The sequence below is a fragment of the Colletotrichum phormii genome (genome assembly GCF_030913505.1).
Source record: "Colletotrichum phormii strain CBS 102054 chromosome Unknown BDP81scaffold_7, whole genome shotgun sequence".
Lineage (NCBI taxonomy): Eukaryota > Fungi > Ascomycota > Sordariomycetes > Glomerellales > Glomerellaceae > Colletotrichum > Colletotrichum phormii.
The window spans coordinates 1,471,272-1,489,721 of NW_026851449.1; the positions used below are offsets into that span (position 1 = coordinate 1,471,272).

An 18,450-nucleotide genomic window follows, 5' to 3' on the forward strand; every position below is an offset into this window, starting at 1 on the left:
AAACTGCAGCTAAGCATGTTGGCGAGGTATTCGTCGGTCGATCCCGTAATTCCGTTTCCCATGCGTAGGTACCATGCTGGAGTCGTCGGCCCCGCGGGTTTTGGTCTAATTGTCGGACTGTGTATTCTTGCGGATTATGTAGTGTACATAGTAAGAGTGAGGTGTGGATCATGTCAGCGTGGGCCATGGCGTGGCGGAGCATGACGGTGACAGATGTAAAGTCCCATGCGTAGCTGGAGTTTTACCCGGCAAGAAGTGAGTACTTGCATATCGTACTGCAGGAAGGTGAGCCGGGCTTGTACCTGGCTATCCGTCCGGCAACAAGGTTACCTTATTACTGTGGGGTCAGAGTTGACAATTCGCCGCAACTCGATTCGGTCAGTGTGGAGGGGGAGGGCGGTGGGCAGGTACGCAGGCTGCACAGCCCGCAGCCCGCAGTCCACGGCCCACGGCCGCAAATGTCAGTGACTCTGCGGTGCTGCACCCTCCCCTTCCCTGCTCCCATCCGGGCCATTCCCCCCCTTCCTCCCTTCTGCCCTACGACAGCACAGCAATCAGCAACTACAACCTAACCTTTCAACGCTAAACAGGAAGGGAAAAAAACGTCTTTTCGTCAGGTTCTTCAGACAAGAAAGAATGATTCACTTGTGACTTTGACACCGTTCCCCGACTCCCGTGCCACTGAGCGTCCCCCCGTCCCCGGCCCCCGCGACGCCGATAGTGACACGCCTCTTCACCTTTGACTGCAACAACCTGAAGTTACAAACCGCCCGGCGTTCAACTCGACTTCTCTCCCAACCTTAGTTCCTCTTCCTTGCTTCAACTCAAACCCAAGCCCTCTTCTCTTATTTACCTACTTTAACCTCGCAGAAGGCACTTGCACCCATAAACTACTTCTGTCCAAGCTCTGGTTTGGTCCGTCCTCTCTGCCTCACAACAACTTGCTCTCTTGCGATACGGATTCCCTTTTCGGCCTTACTGTTTTGTTGTTTTTCGGTACGGGGTTGACGGTCCCATAAACAGAAAGGACCAGCACTTGGGCCCACAACAGCGCAAACGCAACACGCACACCCCCGGGCCCCCGGTCCCTCGAACCCCGAATCGTCAATCTCCACAACTACAACTTCCCAGTCTACCCCGAAACTTCGACACCATCATTCACTTCATTTCTTTTCTTCCTTCCTTCCCATCTGCCTCATTCGACTGCCCTTGGCGCCTGTCAACACCTTAAACACAACGAACTCCAACTTTTAACATCCGCATCACGTCAACAAGATCGCCTCTCTGTCATGCTCCTCGGCCTGTCACATCTGAGCCCCCACGAGAAACAAACGTCAACGTCAACATTGACCCCCCGTTGACGACACGTGAAGACTCACCCACGCTCACCTTACAGAGTGGGACCCCGCCGACCTGATCACTGCTTTGGCATCTGATCATCAACAGCCTCAACCATCGCCAACATGCCTCCCCGAAGATCACACAAAAAGTCGAGAGCCGGCTGCAAGCGTTGCAAGTCGCGCAAGATCAAGGTACCCTCCGTCCCTCCACATGCTTCGCTTCTGCTTGCCTCCCCACGGCATGGCTCTGTTGGCTGACACTGGTCCCGTGATAGTGCGATGAAGTCCACCCTAGGTGCGGCAACTGCCTCAAGCACGGCGTACCGTGCGACTTCGAGAACCCCGACATGTTCGACGACCTCCTCACCGCCCTCACACCCTCGAATACCCAATCGTCACAGTCTCCCATTGACAGAGCCTCGTCCACAGCACCATCCCCATCCGCACATCGGGCAAAGACGCCGTCTTTTTCTGGCTCACCACCTGCCATGAACTGCTCACCGCTCTACACCACGCCGTCTACTGCTGCCGTATCTGCTACGACCACGCCCAATAACCGACTTCTGGAGTTACGATTGATGCATCAGTTCACGTCAATGACGTCCCGCACACTCGTGGTGAACACACCCGCCACGCAGGATATTTGGACAAACACTGTTCCGAGGCTGGCCTTCGGCGGTGCCACCTACCTGGCAGATGCTATGCTTGCTGTGGCTGCATTACACCTGCGCTCTTTCAATCCTGACGACAGGGCACTCATCAGGGCATCTCATTCGTACATGGCATCTTCGCTAGCGGCATATTGCACAACTTTACAAAACGGCATCACCGAGGCTAACGCCGAGTCACTTTTCCTCACAGCAGCTCTGATTGCTTTCCAGTCAACGGCTACACGAATCTTCATCCGCGACGAAGCCGACCCGAGCGACCCCTCTAGCGTTTACTCTCTCCCCCTTCCTTGGTTCCACGCTTTCCAGGGCGTCAAAACGGTTGTAGCGACATCTTGGCCTTGGATTCGCAACAGCGGCGTTGTTATTCCCATCATCGATTCTCAGCCCGTTCTCCAGCTGGATCTCGATGCGACCTCGCCCACCTCCTTCTTTGGAAAGTTGCTTGACAACTTGGACGAGGAACTTCAAACCGAAGACACCCTTATGGCTATGTCAACCAGGCAATCATATCAGCATGCTATCGCCGTTCTCAACTGGGCGCACAAATTGCCTCATCGTGGCGCCGCGCTCGCTTTTCCCGCCACCGTGTCAAAGCGATTCATTGAGTTGTTAGAAGAGCGTCGACCTCGCGCCCTGACAATTCTTGCTTGCTTCTTCGCGCTGCTTAAAGGATTCGAGTCAGCAGTGTGGTGGCTTCACGGTGTCGCTCGGAGAGAAGTCATGGGCATCGTCTCGCAGTTTGAAGCCACAAGCCCCTGGTGGGAGCACCTTGAGTGGCCCGTGCGGATTGCACTCTACAAGAACTCCATCATTCCACCAGAAGTCTGGGGATCAGACTGGGTTACAGAGGAAAGCAAGGCAGACAAGGGCCACAACATGACTGCCGAGTCTTTCGTGAACCATATCGAAATCCTGACTGGTGTTTTTCAAAGAGCACAGCAGATCCCGGTAACGGGAATCACGATCCCGGCGAACGCAGTGTAAGCGGAACAGCTGGCTATTGCGCGGACACACACGACGTATGGGATCACGCATTTTTCAGATTGGCGAGTGCTTAGATCGGCCGATCCTGACGGCATGAGAGGTGCACATAAGAATGGAAGGGTAGGAGTCGTGGGAATCAGGAGTTTCAGGTGGCAAGGCTATACGGGTGGGTAACCTCTGGACGGAAGGCATTACGCATGGACGGGTCACTTTTGTTACGACTTTACTTGTCTTCTTGCGGATCACAGGCCGTTCAGGGGAAAGAATCAGCCGGGGAATTTTTTATCATCATAACATATATGGGTCAGGATTTTATGAGGGACTTATGGTCAAGCATTTTCGCGGGAATGGACGGTTACGGTGTTTTCTTCGGATATCATATAACGGCTGATAGCGGGGTTCTACAGCCAGGACAGCTCAGGCAGAGCATATTTTTGAAAACTTTTAGCATATGAATTTGATGACATCACGGGTTGGATTTTGAGAAAAAGCAAGGCCGGACAAGTTTTCCCCCTGACGAGGGACCACCCCCGAAAAGAAACGAACAGACGTTGGATTGCCGGGCCATGTGCTGCCTAGCCAAACATGTCATCTGCTCGCATACAAGATTGACAGCTGCTTAGTAGGTATGTGTGTGTGTGTTGTTGCTCAGTTCGGACGAAGTTTTCCGGCACACTCTTTTTTGGCGATGCCGAGGGGCGCCAGCTCAACGTTTATGCGCCCATGTGATTGACGTCTGCCGGCCGCCCCATAGGTCTCTCTCTCTCTCTCTCTCTCTCTCTCTCTCTCTCTCTCTCTCTCTCTACTCCATTTTCCGCAAGCTCTTCCAATAGGGAGTTCGCAAGGCACGTCTTGCCGCCTTGCCGCTGGTACTGAGGCTTACTGAACCCTAACTCTGATCGTCTTTTCTTTTTGTATTTCCCCCCGTTTGATTTTCCTTTAGCGGCGTTCCATCTCAGCTTTTTTGCTTGGTTAATGTTTACGGTAGATCTGGCCAATCTCTGGTTCTTCTGTTCCCAGCCGTTGCCCCTGCTTTCGGGTCTTGTTGCCGAGGTCCCCTATGAAGAAGAGAAGAAGAAGCGAGGTCTAGACTTTTTTGTTTCTTCTTGTTTGGACACTTTGAGATGGAGGGGGTTTTCTGGTGTACACCCGCCCACCCACTTTTTGGTGAGAGCTGGACGGACCTCGAGCATGTGGGAGCCGGAGGAAGGGAACGTTGAGAGGATAAGTTGGTGTAAGCTGGCAGGTGCTTGGCACAAGACAGGCACGGGTTCAAGTAGGTAAGGTAGGTAGCTTGGCCCCAGGGCTTCCAACCTGAAGCTGGAAAGTGTATATAAATAGCATACTGCCCGTTTTTGGACAGTAATCATCGGGGAAGCCTCCGCTTCGAAACTCCCGACCGGGAAGGAAGAGCGGGAAACAGGACTCAAGGGCGTTGAACCTGCCGTCGGGGCCGCGGAGCGCCGCAGGAGCGGCGGAGAGGGGGGGGAGGGTACCGGTAAGGGGTAGAGAGTTAGGTAGACAAAAACGCAAAAGGAGGTTTCTCTCCGTACAGTCCGTACAGGAACCGCGCAGGGAAGTGGAGATGACGACGTCCCCGGTCGTTGCTTGACTCGGGGGGGCGTGTCGGCGGACGGAGTCGGTGTGGCGAATGGGATTCTATGGGGGTATCCCGGAGACGGTGGTCAAGGTTGCGTGCGGGTAGCGGGTAACAGGGTGAGCGGGCCATCGGAGTCCGTGGTCAAGTTGAGCTCCGTGGTCCTTCGGCATAGAGTGGGATGGGGGCCATGTGAGCTGCGGCACGGGAGGATGCGGATCTGCCGTGGCTTGGTCGCGGCGCATGGCGGTGGTCGTGGGTATGTTTCGGGATGAAGGAGGTTCTATGCCGGGTGGGTAGGAGTTGTAACATTTTCAATACCGTTGCTCTCGACTTGTTCCTCTTATGTACGCGCGTATAGCAAAGTGCCGGGTGAAACTTTTGTCTTGTCCACAACGGCAAAGGAAGATTAACTTTTGGAGGGTTTGTGCATAAATAAACCAGTATTATCAAACAGCCATGTTCTCTCGGCGGCGATTTGATGCTGCTGTCTTGTTTTAGACTTCACTTAAGCTTGGGACGTCAGTGGACGACTCGTACTTTGGATTTCCTGGGATGGTATGGTGTAAGAGACTTCGATGAACGGCCAGGCCAGGCAGGTGTAGGTAAGCTAGTCCAAAGATATCTCATACATGGGACGTAAGTGGGCAACTCGCACTTTGAATCCAGTGGTAGGGATGACCGTGGTGTAAGAATATGGCGAACCGATCACCCATGGAGTAAGCTACGTCTGATTTGAGTGTTTTGCTCGTGAATTTGAGTGTGACAACGTGGATAGAACTGGAACCGGAAGAGGACAGGATCTGGGTTTATCTATGGACGACTCGCATTTTGCATTCAGGCAAGGTTGACTTCTTTTCTTGTAAGAGCAGATAAGCAGTCAGCTAGATGTAAGTATTTCGGGTTCAGTGTCCTGTTCGTGGACTTGAGTGACCACATACATGCGTGCGTGGATACTTGGGCCATAAGGTTTAATGGTTCAACATCGTTCCGACGGCTTGCAGGTTATTCGTCGATATGGGAAGAACTTACGGTTGTCACCAGACTTGTCGGCAACGAATTTGATGAGACCGAGCCAAGTCTGGTCATTGATTCCTCTCGAGAAAGGGGGGGGTTCCAAGTCTTGGTCTCAAATCCTTCCCGGTTATACCAAGATCCCGCCGGCAATGGGTGTCTCGATTGAGTGCCAAGGCAGCATCTAACTCGTTCTTTCGGTCCCGACTTCTCAACTCGGGCCTAATATTACAGCTGCGCATCTCGACTCTCCTGTCTCTTACTTTGAAAGCGGAATTCGGAGGCTGGTCCCATTGGGAAGGTCGCCTATTTGTTTACCCGGCCCCTTTTCCTCAGAACTGGCCTTAGTTATGGCAAAAGAGATACTACGCGCAAGAGATCTAATACCCGAATGGAGCTGCCGTGGCGGTTGTCAACTTACCAGGCCAGTTCCCATCGGTGATCTAGTGCCCTCAATAGTAACTAGCATGGCATCGAGAAGCTTCTACGGAATAGTTGTCACAAGCAGACCGGTTCTAATGCCGATATTATCCCGCTTTTTCGATCAACGATAGGCTGGGAGAGAAGAACATCATCTAGTGGGATAATAATCGTGGGGGTAAGTCAAGACAAAAAAAAAAAAAAAAAACTGAAAGAAAGTGATAGCTAGCCCCCCAGGATGATGATGTTCCACGAATCTATTCTCGAAAAGAGCCGGAATCCGGGGCTAGTGGTTTTGTTCTGGGGCAATTTGACGATGCGTCATTGGCGCGCATCCGTGTTCGGAACCCACTACTAATCTTTTTTTGCGCGTAGCGCTGCCCGCTATGCTGCACGTAGCTGACCTGCCGACATCACGGCAATGTTAAAAAGAAGGCAGCGAGGTCACAGTCACAGTCACACGAGGTGCGGGATGGGCTGCATCAACGAAGCGAGCCGAGTTCCGTTTCCCGGGGTAATGTAGTGTACTTCCCTTCCCGTATTTGGGTGAGAAATTGGCTGCCCTGGTGACAATGTTGCACCACCCCAACTTGGTCAAAGAAGAAGTTAGCGCCGAACGGCTGTCAACTCAACTCGGATGGTATTCCGACCAAACACAGCACAGCACACTCTCAACTTTTGCAATTGGAATTTTCGAGGTATCCATGGGGTGCCGTCGAATGTTTTGGTTTTGACATCATGGTCAGGATAAAGAGTTGATCATATTTCCGATTGATTGTGTGTTTCGTCCGCGAATGAGACAGACAATTGTCCTTCTCCGCGTTTCTCGATAAGCCCGGAGAATTTGATAAGTCGGACATGAGGATGGACATTCGCTAAAGCTGCGCTCGGGGATAAGTTGCAGGTGTTCGGATCATGGCTCCGGACCAAGCTTATTTCAACATACCCCCTGTCGAATTGTCAGCGCGAAAATCAAACCAAACAAAGTCTTCCGCTCTCGCCGGAAAACAACAATAATAGCCTTGGGAAAGAAAGGGTTCCACGTGGGAGGCAAAGCTCGCGCCAACGGCTTCCGAACAAAAATGTTTCGTGCTTTCTTTTTGCCCTTCTTCTCTTTCGTAGTAGTATACGGCCTCGGAAACTGAAACAGACCAGGGATGGACCTGTTCAACCTGTCATCTCGGGTACGCAAGCCAACTCCTCCGGCCAGCTCGGGCCTTCTCCTATGACCCGCACTTTGGCTGGCGACTTTTCCGGAGTGGCAGACGGCACTTTGATTGAAAAGAGCGGGTTTATTGACGCCGAACTTCGAAGACAACAGGCGGCTGGATCACCTGAGTGCCCGCTACGCCAGAGAGTTGAGGGGCGCAGCTCGCTTTGCTGCCCTCCCAGAGTCCCAGCAGCAAACGAAAGGGGGGGCCTCCCTCGCAAAAGGTTCGCCAAGTTGAGCCAAGTTGACAGAATGGGCGAGAAATTGTGGGGAAAATATGCCATGATTGGAGGAGTCGCCAATTCTTCCCTGACCAAGGAGTTGCGCGATGAAACGTTGAACTCCCCACAGCCAACTGGGACGGACGAGTATAGTCTAGTCAAAGCCGGGTTGGTTGCCCTTCTGTAATCTGTGGCTGGCCGGGCTGCAGTTTGGCTTTGGCAGTGTTTGGTAAGCAAAGAGGCGGTTCGTCTTCTCTCTGCCGTAGCCCTGTACTGGTTACGACAGTAGTACAGAGGATGGACTGGGCAATATGGATGAAGCAGACGCATGCCTGTCGGCTCCTCTTGTCTTGTTAGTCTGACGGGTGTTGTGACCGGGGGAAGATATACCAGGGTTACAATCCGTCTGGTGTCGTCTGCTGATTGCTGGTGAGTATTTGCTTCCGGTGACTATTGAAGCGGGGAGCTCCAAGAGATGGGTTTCGTAGGATCCCGTCAATTAGACGAAGGGACGGGACGGGTCTGTCTAGTTGATGCTGCGGAAAGGGGGTACGAAGTAGGAAGAGAGGTGGAGGAGGGTATATACCAAGCCCGCGAGCAGGAATTTCACGAAGGAGAGGAGAAGAGCTTAACTCGTTCTTCGCCAGTTTTCTTCTTTACTCTTCGAGGGACCTTCCCCCCCCCCCCCCCTATCGTTCCATTCTCTTTGATCAGAGAGTCCCGATAATAGCCTATCGTCATCGTCGATCGATCGTCGTCGGCCAAGATGCTCGCCTCCCTCGCCTCCGTCTTCCTCCTCGCCCTCTCCACGGCCAACGCCGCCCTGACCTACAAGGGCGTCGACTGGTCCTCGACGACCATCGAGGAGAAGGCCGGCATCAAGTACAAGAGCAGCGCCGGCACCTCCCAAGCTCTCGAGACCATCTTCAAGAACGCCGGCGTCAACTCGGTCCGCCAGCGCGTCTGGGTGAACCCGTCCAACGGCGACTACAACCTCGACTACAACCTCGCCCTCGCCAAGCGCGCAAAGGCGGCCGGCCTCTCCGTCTACCTCACCCTGCACTTCAGCGACACCTGGGCCGACCCGACCAAGCAGGCCATCCCGTCAGGATGGCCCTCGGATATCGAGAACCTCAGCTGGAGGCTCTACAACTACACCCTGGACGTCAGCAATGCCTTCCAAAAGGCCGGCGTGCCCCCCGCCATCATCTCCATCGGAAACGAGATCCGCGCCGGGTTGCTCTTCAACACGGGCAAGACGTCCAACTGGTACAACGTCGCCAAGCTCCTCAACTCGGCCGCCTACGGCATCAAGGACTCGACCCTGAGCCCCAAGCCCAAGATCATGATCCACCTCGACAACGGCTGGGACTCGAACGTCCAGGCCAACTGGTACACCAGCCTCTTTGCCAAGAACGTGCTCAAGACGACCGACTTTGACATGATGGGCGTCTCCTACTACCCCTTTTACGGATCCGGCGCCACCCTGGCGGCGCTCAAGTCGAGCTTGTCCAACTTGGCCTCCAAATGGGGTAAGGAGATTGTCGTCGCCGAGACCAACTGGCCCACGAGCTGCCCCAGCCCCGCCTACGCCTTCCCGAGCGATCTCAAGAGCATCCCCTTCTCCGCTGCCGGCCAGACAACCTTCCTGAAGAAGGTTGCCGAGGTCGTTGCCGGTGTCAGCAACGGAAAGGGTCTCTACTACTGGGAGCCCGCATGGTGAGATTTTCCTCAAGTCATCTTTACTTGTCATAGCATCTACTAACGGACTACAGGATGAACAACCAGGCCCTCGGCTCTAGCTGCCCCTCCAACACCCTGTTCGCGTACCCCGGTACCGCCCTGTCTAGCTTGGATACCTTCAAGAGTATCTAAGAGGGCGTCTTTCCACATTGATGACGGGATGTTCAGGAGTAGGATGATGGAGGACTGTCCATATTGATATCAGCTCGTTTCCATAAATGTCGGAGAACATTCTCTCCGGCATGGAGGCTGCGTAAATATCTTTTACTTCAGCACGTACATATATTTAGCGTTGTTCGTACATAGTTGAGCCAGATGAAGCACGAGCCCTGGCGGTATATAATCAATCTTTATCAACTCATTCATGATGGTCGACCACATCTCAATTATCCTGCATCTATGCGCAACCTCTTGGGAGCAGTTATCTAAAGGTCAGCTATGACTTGTACTGAAGTCTAGCAGAATTGTGTCACATAACGCTTGGCTTGGTCACCTCCATCGTATAATAAGGGGTGTCTGGGTACCATAGATGATCATTTTGAGGCCTTGTCTGTTCATATGAATGAAGCATGGCATCATCGTTGAAAGTGAACACATGCCGAAAAGCGAGTATCGCCCATGTGTTCCTGTCTCGGAACATTGTTGATAGCTACTGCATCGTCAGCAGTAGACCAGGCTTGTCTGGATGATCCTGTGCATCTCGCTCGTGTAAACCAATTCTTAATGATTTACACTTCTTTAGCTTCCTTAATATCGGTTTAATTAAAGTTCGCACAAAGGCAATGAACCTCTAGAAGGCTTATGTTCAGCAACCAAGTCAAAAAGATAATAACATTGACCGAAACAGCAAAAGAGTTCCCCACCCCCAACCCCCCAACCCCGCTTCCCGGTGCTGAAATGGGGGCTACGTCTCTTGGTGCTCATGCTGGGAATCGAACTCGGAGCCTGTCGTCGAGTAGACTGGTTGGCGAATAATTGATTGTTGACCATTAACCATTCCACCACCACGCCACAATTTGACCTGACCCCCGACCTAGAGGGCGCCTGCTGTGCTGGTGACGAGAATGGAATTGATGGGACCTATATGTAATTATCCTCCAGTGTGTATTCAGGTTCACGTGTGGGTGGCTGAGAGGTTATCGGATGAAATTTTGGTAGATGGCGGACTACCTCAGGCAGACAAGCTTTCATTACAAGGACGGGAAGGTACGGTTAGCACCACCTGCCCTGCTATTTTGATCCAATACTAACTAAGTCCCTTAAGGGTAAGGTAGTAAGGATAGAAACATGGTTGATATCGCTCTCCTCTGATGGCCTGGGCCGCAAACCGTCTTTTCTAGAACGAGACCTCACAGAGAAGTCATATGCCTCTTTTAGAATGTGAGATGTGCGGGTTCGTTGGCCGAGTATGTCTTTAGACGAAACGAAGAGGCTCCCATCATCCATTTATTCGCAATATTGTACGAAGCTTACGACCTCTGTATCCTAAATGAAGGGAGATATCTAAATAGCTACGTGTGTGATGATTACCATTGATTCCGGGCAGATCGGCACATACCACTTCCGCCCATTCCAAAATGAGCAACTACTCGGCTAAGAACAATTCATGGTAGAGCGAGCTTGGGCATATAGTAGAAGCCGGACTATGGCGTGAAGTTGATGACAGGTTCGGGAATCTAAGCGGAACCCTGGCTCGTACTAGCTTATGAGATAATTCCTCATTGACCTCTCGCCTGGATCTCTCGACCACGAGTCCTCCCGTTTCCATTTTAGCAACCCGACAAACTTCCAGATGTTCCCCTATACTGCCCGGAACTTCCCATTGACGGCTTCCCCCGAGAGGAAGCAAGCTCGATCACCGATCCTCCGGACCTATTACTCCTCGCCAAAGGAGTTGCGCAAGTCACCCCAAACGTTTCAACAAGAACCAGGGCAAAATAGCAATAGTAGCTACATGTTCAAGGGATTAAAGTCATCTGATACTCATGCTGTAGAATTTGAACCCTTGAAGGGGGCCTGGGCCTGGGCCTGGATCTTTGCTTCGGCCTTGGCAGTAACCTAAGACAATCCCAGGCCTGGACCGCGAAAGCTAGTCAGAAGAGTCTAGACGACCCAGAGAACTGGTCAGTCCTAAAGCTGTTATGGGACGTTGCCTCCCTAGATTCAACTGCCTTTGTGTCAACGTTAAATCGCCGATCCTTTCCTCCACGTAGCAGCCAACGCTGAGGCCTACCCTGAATAGGTAGCAAGAAACCTGGTTTGGCATCTCGAGCTGGTCTAGCGTTGACCCCGAGATCCGTCGGGCCGGGCAGTCCTCGCTAGTTGAAGGTCTGGATTACAGGAAGAAGGAAACATACAGCAAGAAAGAAAAGTCAGGGATGAATCTTAAAGACAAGAGTAGAATTCCAGCATTACTCAAGCAATAAACATGCTATTTCAGAGTTTATCGCTCCATTTTGACCGCCTATTCTCATCCAGCCAGTCCATTCTCCTTCCTCCACTCTCTGATCCGAACAAGCAGCTTCTCCCGACGCGCAAGGCCCTGAGAGTTCCAAACACCCTCCTTGGTAGGATAAAATTCATCAAAGCGAGGCTTACCATCGTCAGCGACCTCGACGAACGGCAGCTTGCTGCGCATAAAAATGTAAACGTCCGGACCGCCTAGTAGAGCTGGCGCGTCGAGGGTGCCGACGCGGAGGAACTTCATCAGGGGACCTGTGCCGTCGTAGTTGCTCCAGACGGGCGTAAGACAGAGGGGACAGCGAGCAATGTGCTGAGGGGCGCCCGAGTCGGCGGGGACGGGGAGGATCACGGGGGAAGGGATGTCTGCCTCGACGCGGTGGTTTCCGTTATCGTCGTTTCCCTTGCTCTTGTTCTCGCTCGTCTCGTGGACAGCGTCGCCGGGTCTGGACTGCTGCTGCTGCCGCCTGGGAGTCCAACTATCAAAGGTAGACGCCGGGAAAGACGCCAGCGGCTGCAGCGGCGGTGAGGCGGACGAAGGCTTGCTCGGTAGGAGGGTCACCCCGTCTCCCTCGACGACGGCGTTGAGGGCGAAGGCGGTGCCGGTCTCACGCTGGCAGGAGGTGCAGTGGCAGCAGTGGACGACCATGGGCGGGGCATTGAGGGAGTACCGGATGTTGCCGCAGGCGCAGCCGCCGGTGAGGGGGAAAATGGAAGGGTCTTCGCCGGTGGAGTGAGACATTGTGGTGTTTGTTGGTTGTTCTTGTTGACTCGTTTTTTGTTCGGCTTTTCGACGGTTGTGGCCCGTTTCGGTTGCGCGTAGGTGGAGAGACCGGGTATTTTGCGTCCCGGGTGATCAATGATAAAGGGTCCAGACCTGGTAAGATTGCTGACGGTTGATGGGACTCGGTGGTGTGCCTTTGTTCAGAATTCCAGAGGGTGGTGAGGGTTCTGTTCGGTGTAGAGAGGGGTGGGAAGGGGGCAGGTCTGGATTGGCAAAAGTGTGTAAGTGAGATGTCTGCGGGGGGCTGGGGGAACCTTACTTCGGCCTGAAGGAGAGAAAATGTCTCGGAAAGACCCTGAGTTTGAGCAAACAGAGTCAGAAAAAAAGTGAAAACTTCCTATGAAAAAGGAAGAAACAATGGATTAGAGGAAGAGAAAGAGAGGGGAGAAGTGAAACGAAAGGGCGCGAGGAAGAAGGAGAAGGAGTGCAAAGGCATTGTTGATAGGCGAGGAGGTGAGGGAATTCGAGCGTGCCCAGTCAGAGTTGAGGTGATGGCCTGAATAGGCAAGTTTCTTATCTAATCGCTGCAGATGACACTTTTCCCCTCTTTCTTGCTGTGCCTTTTCCCCACCCTGAGGCAGACAAAAACCAACACAAGTGAACCTGGAAGCGAAATAAGCCGACAAGCGGAAGATCTTTTGCTTTCTCCATGATAAACTTGAACAAGTTTGTAAATTTGCCCATGATATAGCTAGATATGATGTGTCGTTTGATGGACATGACAATCCTCTGCCGCGGGTAACCCTTGAACCAGACTCGTACACAAAATTTGGGCATAGCCTGACGATCGAAGTCTCTGCATCCTATGGAAAAGTCGGTATGGCAATCCCTAAGACTGAATGAGGCACTGGTGTTGTACGATTCTCTTGGCTTCGGGGGTTCCAGGCATTTTGAAGAGGTCATTAATGACAGATGTGGTTGTTGTGAGGGAAGCGGTTGGGTGGGTTGACTCAGACAGAGACCCTGGAAGGGGGCTTTCGCGCGCCCAGGGCTCGGCTTACACGGTTGCTTGAAGCATCACAGGGTCTGAATCGTTTTGACCTAGGTGGGAGGGCACGCCGAGGCGGAGGAGGGCCGCATTCCGATCGAAGGCGGGTTTTTTCATCGTTTGACGCCGGCGTGATTGTTCCAACTTTAGACACCGTTAGATGGCGTTTGTGGTGTTTTTTTCTTTCTTTCTCTCTGCGTCATTTGTATGATGGTGAAAACCGTTGAGTCTTGAAATATAAACCGTCGGCGCCCTCCAGTTCCGTTCTAGGCCTCTCAAGACAACCAAAAGTTACAAAACACAGCAAAGGGAACGATATTTTACCAACCTCAGCTCTGGAATTCTCTCAAGCCCAGTTCCGAAGCCAGCCAGCCACCTCGAGATCGAGCCATAAAAAAAAAATTTAAAAAAAAAAAAAAAAAAAAGCGCCACTCGAACCCGCCAACAATAATGCAGCCCATTGCCATCTTTGGAATTCTGCTGCTTTTCTCTTCGCAAGCACAGGCCGCACCATCGTCGCTCCACTCTCACCTCCAGCGCCACAGAGAACGCGCCGCAACACACGCTCACTTGAGCCATCAACACGCAAAGTTAAACAAGAAAGTCGAGCCCGAGCCAGAAGCAATGAAGACTTTCAGAGACATCGTGCCACTATTTCAAAACCTCATTGACACGGACAAGCCATCAGCACCGTCGCCGTACGTTGAATCGACAGTGACGCCTCCTTCTCCTCCAGCAAAGCACGATGGTGCATCAGACCATGTCGACTCAGACTCCGACGACTCACAACTACGGGTGGTGAGGACGAATTCAGTCCGCAAGCAAACGTTACCCGACCGGGCCAAGCTGGCGGCAATGGGTCGAGGGCAAAGCCGCGTGAGGTCGGTGGCGGATGTGATTGACAGCCGGCACGCTGACTCTGCGATGCGATTGCTGCGTGCTCACGCTGTTGTCAAGCATAACAGATTTCAGCGTGAGATTTGAGAGAGAGAGAGAGAGAGAGAGAGAGAGAGAATCTGATTTCGAATGCTTCTATCTAGATTTGGCTTTGAGTCGGACTTTGACAGTCATGGTCCTGGCGGCTGTTGACTAAGCTACCTGGTAGTTGGTGTGCGGAAATGATGAGATGAAGAACCAAACCCGCCGCGGGATCGGCGGGACGCGCGACGATAGCTCGACGATAGATAGGATAGGGCTGGCGATATTTTTAGAATGCAGAATATACCACTTTTTGTTTTTATTCGCCTAGACGCTTGTCTTGATCTTCGAGTGCCTTGCTTGATGTTGATCGTCAACGACGCGAAAAACCTGTTCTACTTGTTCGAAAAGAATTGGACACTGAAATGCGATTGTCGGTGATTGCGTCAGGTATGGGGATGAAGTTCTCCATTTTGTGCAGGGAAAGCTGGCAGTCTGTTGTCGAAACTGTGTCAGCAGCGCTCCCGCATCCCTGTTAGCACCGAGTAACAGCAGGCTTGCGGATTTCTCTTGGAGACAATAGTCGTCTCGCCAGCGGTTCTCAGTCTGAAGCGGCTAAAGAAACGTTGGCGGTTCGAGATATCCTCCCTTTCGTTATGACGGCGTGCTGATCAACTTCGGATTGCTTGGCACTTTGACAGCCATGTCGTCTTGAGGCAGGCGGTCGCAGGATGATTGTGCAGATTGACAACTGGCAGCTTGTCACGGTGATTTGTAAGGCTCAGGCGGCGAAAAGACGACATGTGTTTTGTTTCGAATCGAGTCAAGCCGTCCCGTCATGTTTCCTCTGCGCACGGAGAACGGGCCCGCGATCTATCAGGGTGACGATCACCCGAGCCGTGTTGGCAATTGAGGAACACTGTTTCCTGGCTGCGGTCTTGCTATGTAATTGACAGTTTACATAATCGGTGCACACAGTCTTTCCCGGTCCCACTGATTGGTGAATAAAGCCGGAGCTCCACCGAAGCTGAGGTAACCACAGATGGCGATGGGTGATGTGCAGATACGGGGGGGGTTCGAGGTACTTTAATCTTGGCGCGCTCAATGTGGCCCGGATATTTTCCGTCGCGGTTTGGCTTCGGGGATCGGCCCAGTGGGTAGATGCAGCTTCCCCAGGAAGCCAGCAAAGCAGCCAGCCCATTTCCGAGGTAGTGTCGACCTGGCTCCTACTCGCTTGACACCGTTGCACATCGCGTATATTCTACCTGCCTCGCCTGCCCAGCCTGCCAGCTCACTTGCCTTCCCTTGACAGCACCCAGTCGTTAGTCACGGGAGCCGAATTGTCGATCCCACTTCGACCTAGCTCACCTACCATCTCCTTCATCCCCTTTTGACACTTCTCGACTTCACGATAGCAGCGCGCGACGCCTACAACCACGCACCCCTTTTCCGACACCAGACAATCTACAAACACTAGGCCTTTACTTGCGATAACCAACGAGCCTTTACAGCCCTTGCGCCGGCACTGGGGAACTTACTCTAGTCCATTAACCTGTCGTATCCCCGGCTTCGAAACGTCCTGTTCAAAGCGCCCAATTACTGGGGAAGCTCCGGTACGCTTGGGCTTCTGCTTCGTTACACAAAAGGGAGCATCATATCGACAGCCATTCCTCGATTTTGATCCCGTCCACTGTCGACTCCTTGCCAGCGTGGCATTTCCCGACAAAGCCTAACAAGGGACGCAACGCCTGTTGTACCATCCTGCCGCTCGGCATTCAAGTGTTTGCGACGTTTCCTGAGGGCCACCTCAATACCGATTTTTCCGATTCCGTTTCCACGTCGCATCTACATACCCTTGCAATTTGTCGGCCGTTTCGCGACACCAAATCCTCGAGATGCCTTCGCAACGGCAGTTGCGCACCCTTCTTGTGGGTGTGCTGATTGGTGTCGTTTTCGTCCTTTTCTACACATCTTCCTTGCGAGCGAACGAGGTCAAGGACGAGCGGACCATTCAAGATTTCTACCACAAGACGGTCAATGGGTTGAAACACAAACAACCGCCGGTTCAGGCGGTACTAGAAGGGAATAAGCCCAAGGCAGCTGGCCACGTGCCTGTTGACAAAGATGCCGATGGCGACGTTGACGCCGACGACGAGAAGCTTGCCAAGGATATGCAAGGACGCCTAAAGGCTGCCGAAGACAAGGCCAAGGAACTTGCCAACAAGAAATCACCTCTGAAGCCTGATGCGCCCAGCGACGTCGTCGGAAAGGGCAACTCTGCTGCTGGACAGAAGAAGAAGGAAAAGACGGCCAAGGGCAAAGAAGTTACCGAAGGTGACGAAGAGGAGAAGAATGACGAGAGCGACGAGGAGCATGCTGTTGAGGTTGAGCTGAACACCATCTTGAAGAAGTCGCCAGGTATGTTGACGTCAAGACTCCCGCAACGAATGCCAGCTAACCCAGCCAAGTCATCATCTTTTCCAAGTCTTACTGCCCTTACTCGAAGAAGGCCAAGGCATTGTTGCTCGAAAAGTACTCGATCGAACCTACACCATACGTCGTCGAACTGGATAAACACCCTCTTGGCCCTCAGCTGCAGGCATTCCTCGGCGAGAAGACTGGTCGAAAGACTGTCCCCAACATCTTGGTAAATAGCGTGAGCATAGGTGGAGGCGACGATATCATCGAGCTTGACGACCAGAAGAAGCTGGTACCCAGGATCGTTGATCTTGGGCAGAAGAAGGTGGAGATGAAGGAACGGTCTGCCAACAGCCAGAAGAACAACTAGTCCTCTTGAGCCGTTCGCATTTCATTTCTACATTTGCTCGACTTCCACCATACGGCATCATCGTCGCGTAGGCGAAGCGGGCACTACCTAGGGGACGACGGGAATTCGAACTGGTGGTGGGTACCCCAGTGGTGGTGGACGGACATTGCATATTTTGGCGTTGGGGATCGGTTGAACTCGTGCGCCCTCTGCGGCGAGGACTCAGGGCGGCGATATGGGCTTTTGCCTACGCCTGGATGTTGGACGAAGTGCACTGCAGGCATCTGCGCAAGCCCCGTAATGATGAGGGACGTGTATGAGTAGTGTGGTTGAAGATGGTGCGGCGACGCCGGCAACCTGGCATCACCTCAATGTGTGGTTGTGTATATACACGCAAGTGGCTCGCTGTCAGCTAGTGCCCTAGTATCGTGTGCTTCTGGACTATGATCCATTCGGCAACAGGCCGTTATCATGTTGCTCCTTCTGTAGGAATAATTGTCATGTGGCCACGCACCTATGTCAAGATTGCGAACAGATCTCTTTGGCCCATTACCCCGCCAATATTGTTTGAGGTCGGCATCATCATATCTAGTCTGTACGGGGCGAAGTCGAAACCCTCACAGGAATCAGAAGCGCGACTCGCTTTGAGTTTGATTGGGGTCCCTTCCCTCTGACTATCAGCAAAGGCCGTTTAACGAACAAAGATGACCACTCTTTTTTTTTTTTTTTTTTTTTTTTTTTTTTCATCTTTGGGATGACACCAGCCTTATTATCTTCTTTGAGTGCAGATTGACTGTTCTCGTCAAAAGCCATCACTGAGGGACAGGGGTTGAATCGTGAGAGAGGGGCTACCAGTGCCCCTCCTTTCCTCCTTGCGCAACTGTCACGATGCGCCTCATGTGTCTTGGCCAGACCAACCAGGTTACATACTGCACCAGTTTCCAAGATGGGTTCATTCCATGGATCAAAATACCGCACTACTGTATTGCTCTTTTTGATGATCTCTGACACCATTTTTTTTTTTGGACTTGGACAAAATCTGGGGCGGAGTGCGACAGCTGTGTCGTCAAGTGAGGACCTGGATGGCCTATCGCGCCGCGCGCGATGTCGTTGAAGGACAGCCGGGTGCGCACTTCACTTGTACTTGCGATGCTATATTTCCGTTGCTTGGTCTCTTTTGTGTTCATCTCAACTACTCAACTCTCGAATTGAAATCTTTCAGATTATTGGGTGTGAATTGTGAATCACTGCTCTTGTCAACCATCTCATCACATCCTTATTCAGAGGTGATTCAGGACGTACTCAGCCCTGCATACTTACACAACTGGCCTAC

At 52.5% G+C, this 18,450-nt stretch overlaps 5 protein-coding genes across 5 annotated transcripts; 4 read left to right on the top strand and 1 right to left on the bottom strand.

Annotated features, from left to right (window-relative positions):
* Positions 1–1,463: 1,463 nt before the first annotated feature.
* BDP81DRAFT_315692 (uncharacterized protein) lies at positions 1,464–2,995 on the top strand (the record flags this gene model as incomplete). The annotated part of the gene is made up of 2 exons (XM_060584103.1): positions 1,464–1,532; positions 1,616–2,995. The coding sequence occupies 2 exons, from the start codon at positions 1,464–1,466 to the stop codon at positions 2,993–2,995; spliced, it is 1,449 nt and encodes a 482-aa protein (XP_060446995.1).
* Positions 2,996–8,223: 5,228 nt separating this feature from the next.
* Positions 8,224–9,332, top strand: BDP81DRAFT_392985 (family 53 glycosyl hydrolase; the record flags this gene model as incomplete). Its single annotated transcript, XM_060587780.1, has 2 exons — positions 8,224–9,176; positions 9,233–9,332. 2 exons carry the CDS (start codon positions 8,224–8,226, stop codon positions 9,330–9,332), a joined length of 1,053 nt encoding a protein of 350 aa, XP_060446996.1.
* A 2,338-nt stretch (positions 9,333–11,670) lies between these two features.
* BDP81DRAFT_392986 (uncharacterized protein) lies at positions 11,671–12,402 on the bottom strand (the record flags this gene model as incomplete). Its single annotated transcript, XM_060587781.1, has 1 exon — positions 11,671–12,402. The coding sequence occupies one exon, from the start codon at positions 12,400–12,402 to the stop codon at positions 11,671–11,673; it is 732 nt and encodes a 243-aa protein (XP_060446997.1).
* A 1,422-nt stretch (positions 12,403–13,824) lies between these two features.
* Positions 13,825–14,437, top strand: BDP81DRAFT_424874 (uncharacterized protein). Its single transcript, XM_060590167.1, has one exon. It carries the CDS (start codon positions 13,883–13,885, stop codon positions 14,414–14,416), a length of 534 nt encoding a protein of 177 aa, XP_060446998.1. The 5' UTR covers positions 13,825–13,882; the 3' UTR covers positions 14,417–14,437.
* Positions 14,438–16,245: 1,808 nt separating this feature from the next.
* Positions 16,246–17,138, top strand: BDP81DRAFT_448433 (glutaredoxin; the record flags this gene model as incomplete). The annotated part of the gene is made up of 2 exons (XM_060592300.1): positions 16,246–16,768; positions 16,819–17,138. The coding sequence occupies 2 exons, from the start codon at positions 16,246–16,248 to the stop codon at positions 17,136–17,138; spliced, it is 843 nt and encodes a 280-aa protein (XP_060446999.1).
* Between the last annotated feature and the right edge of the window lie 1,312 nt (positions 17,139–18,450).

Coding starts and splice junctions, on each gene's coding strand:
- BDP81DRAFT_424874 (XM_060590167.1), top strand. CDS start 13,883: ATGCAGCCCATTGCCATCTTTGGAATTCTGCTGCTTTTCTCTTCGCAA.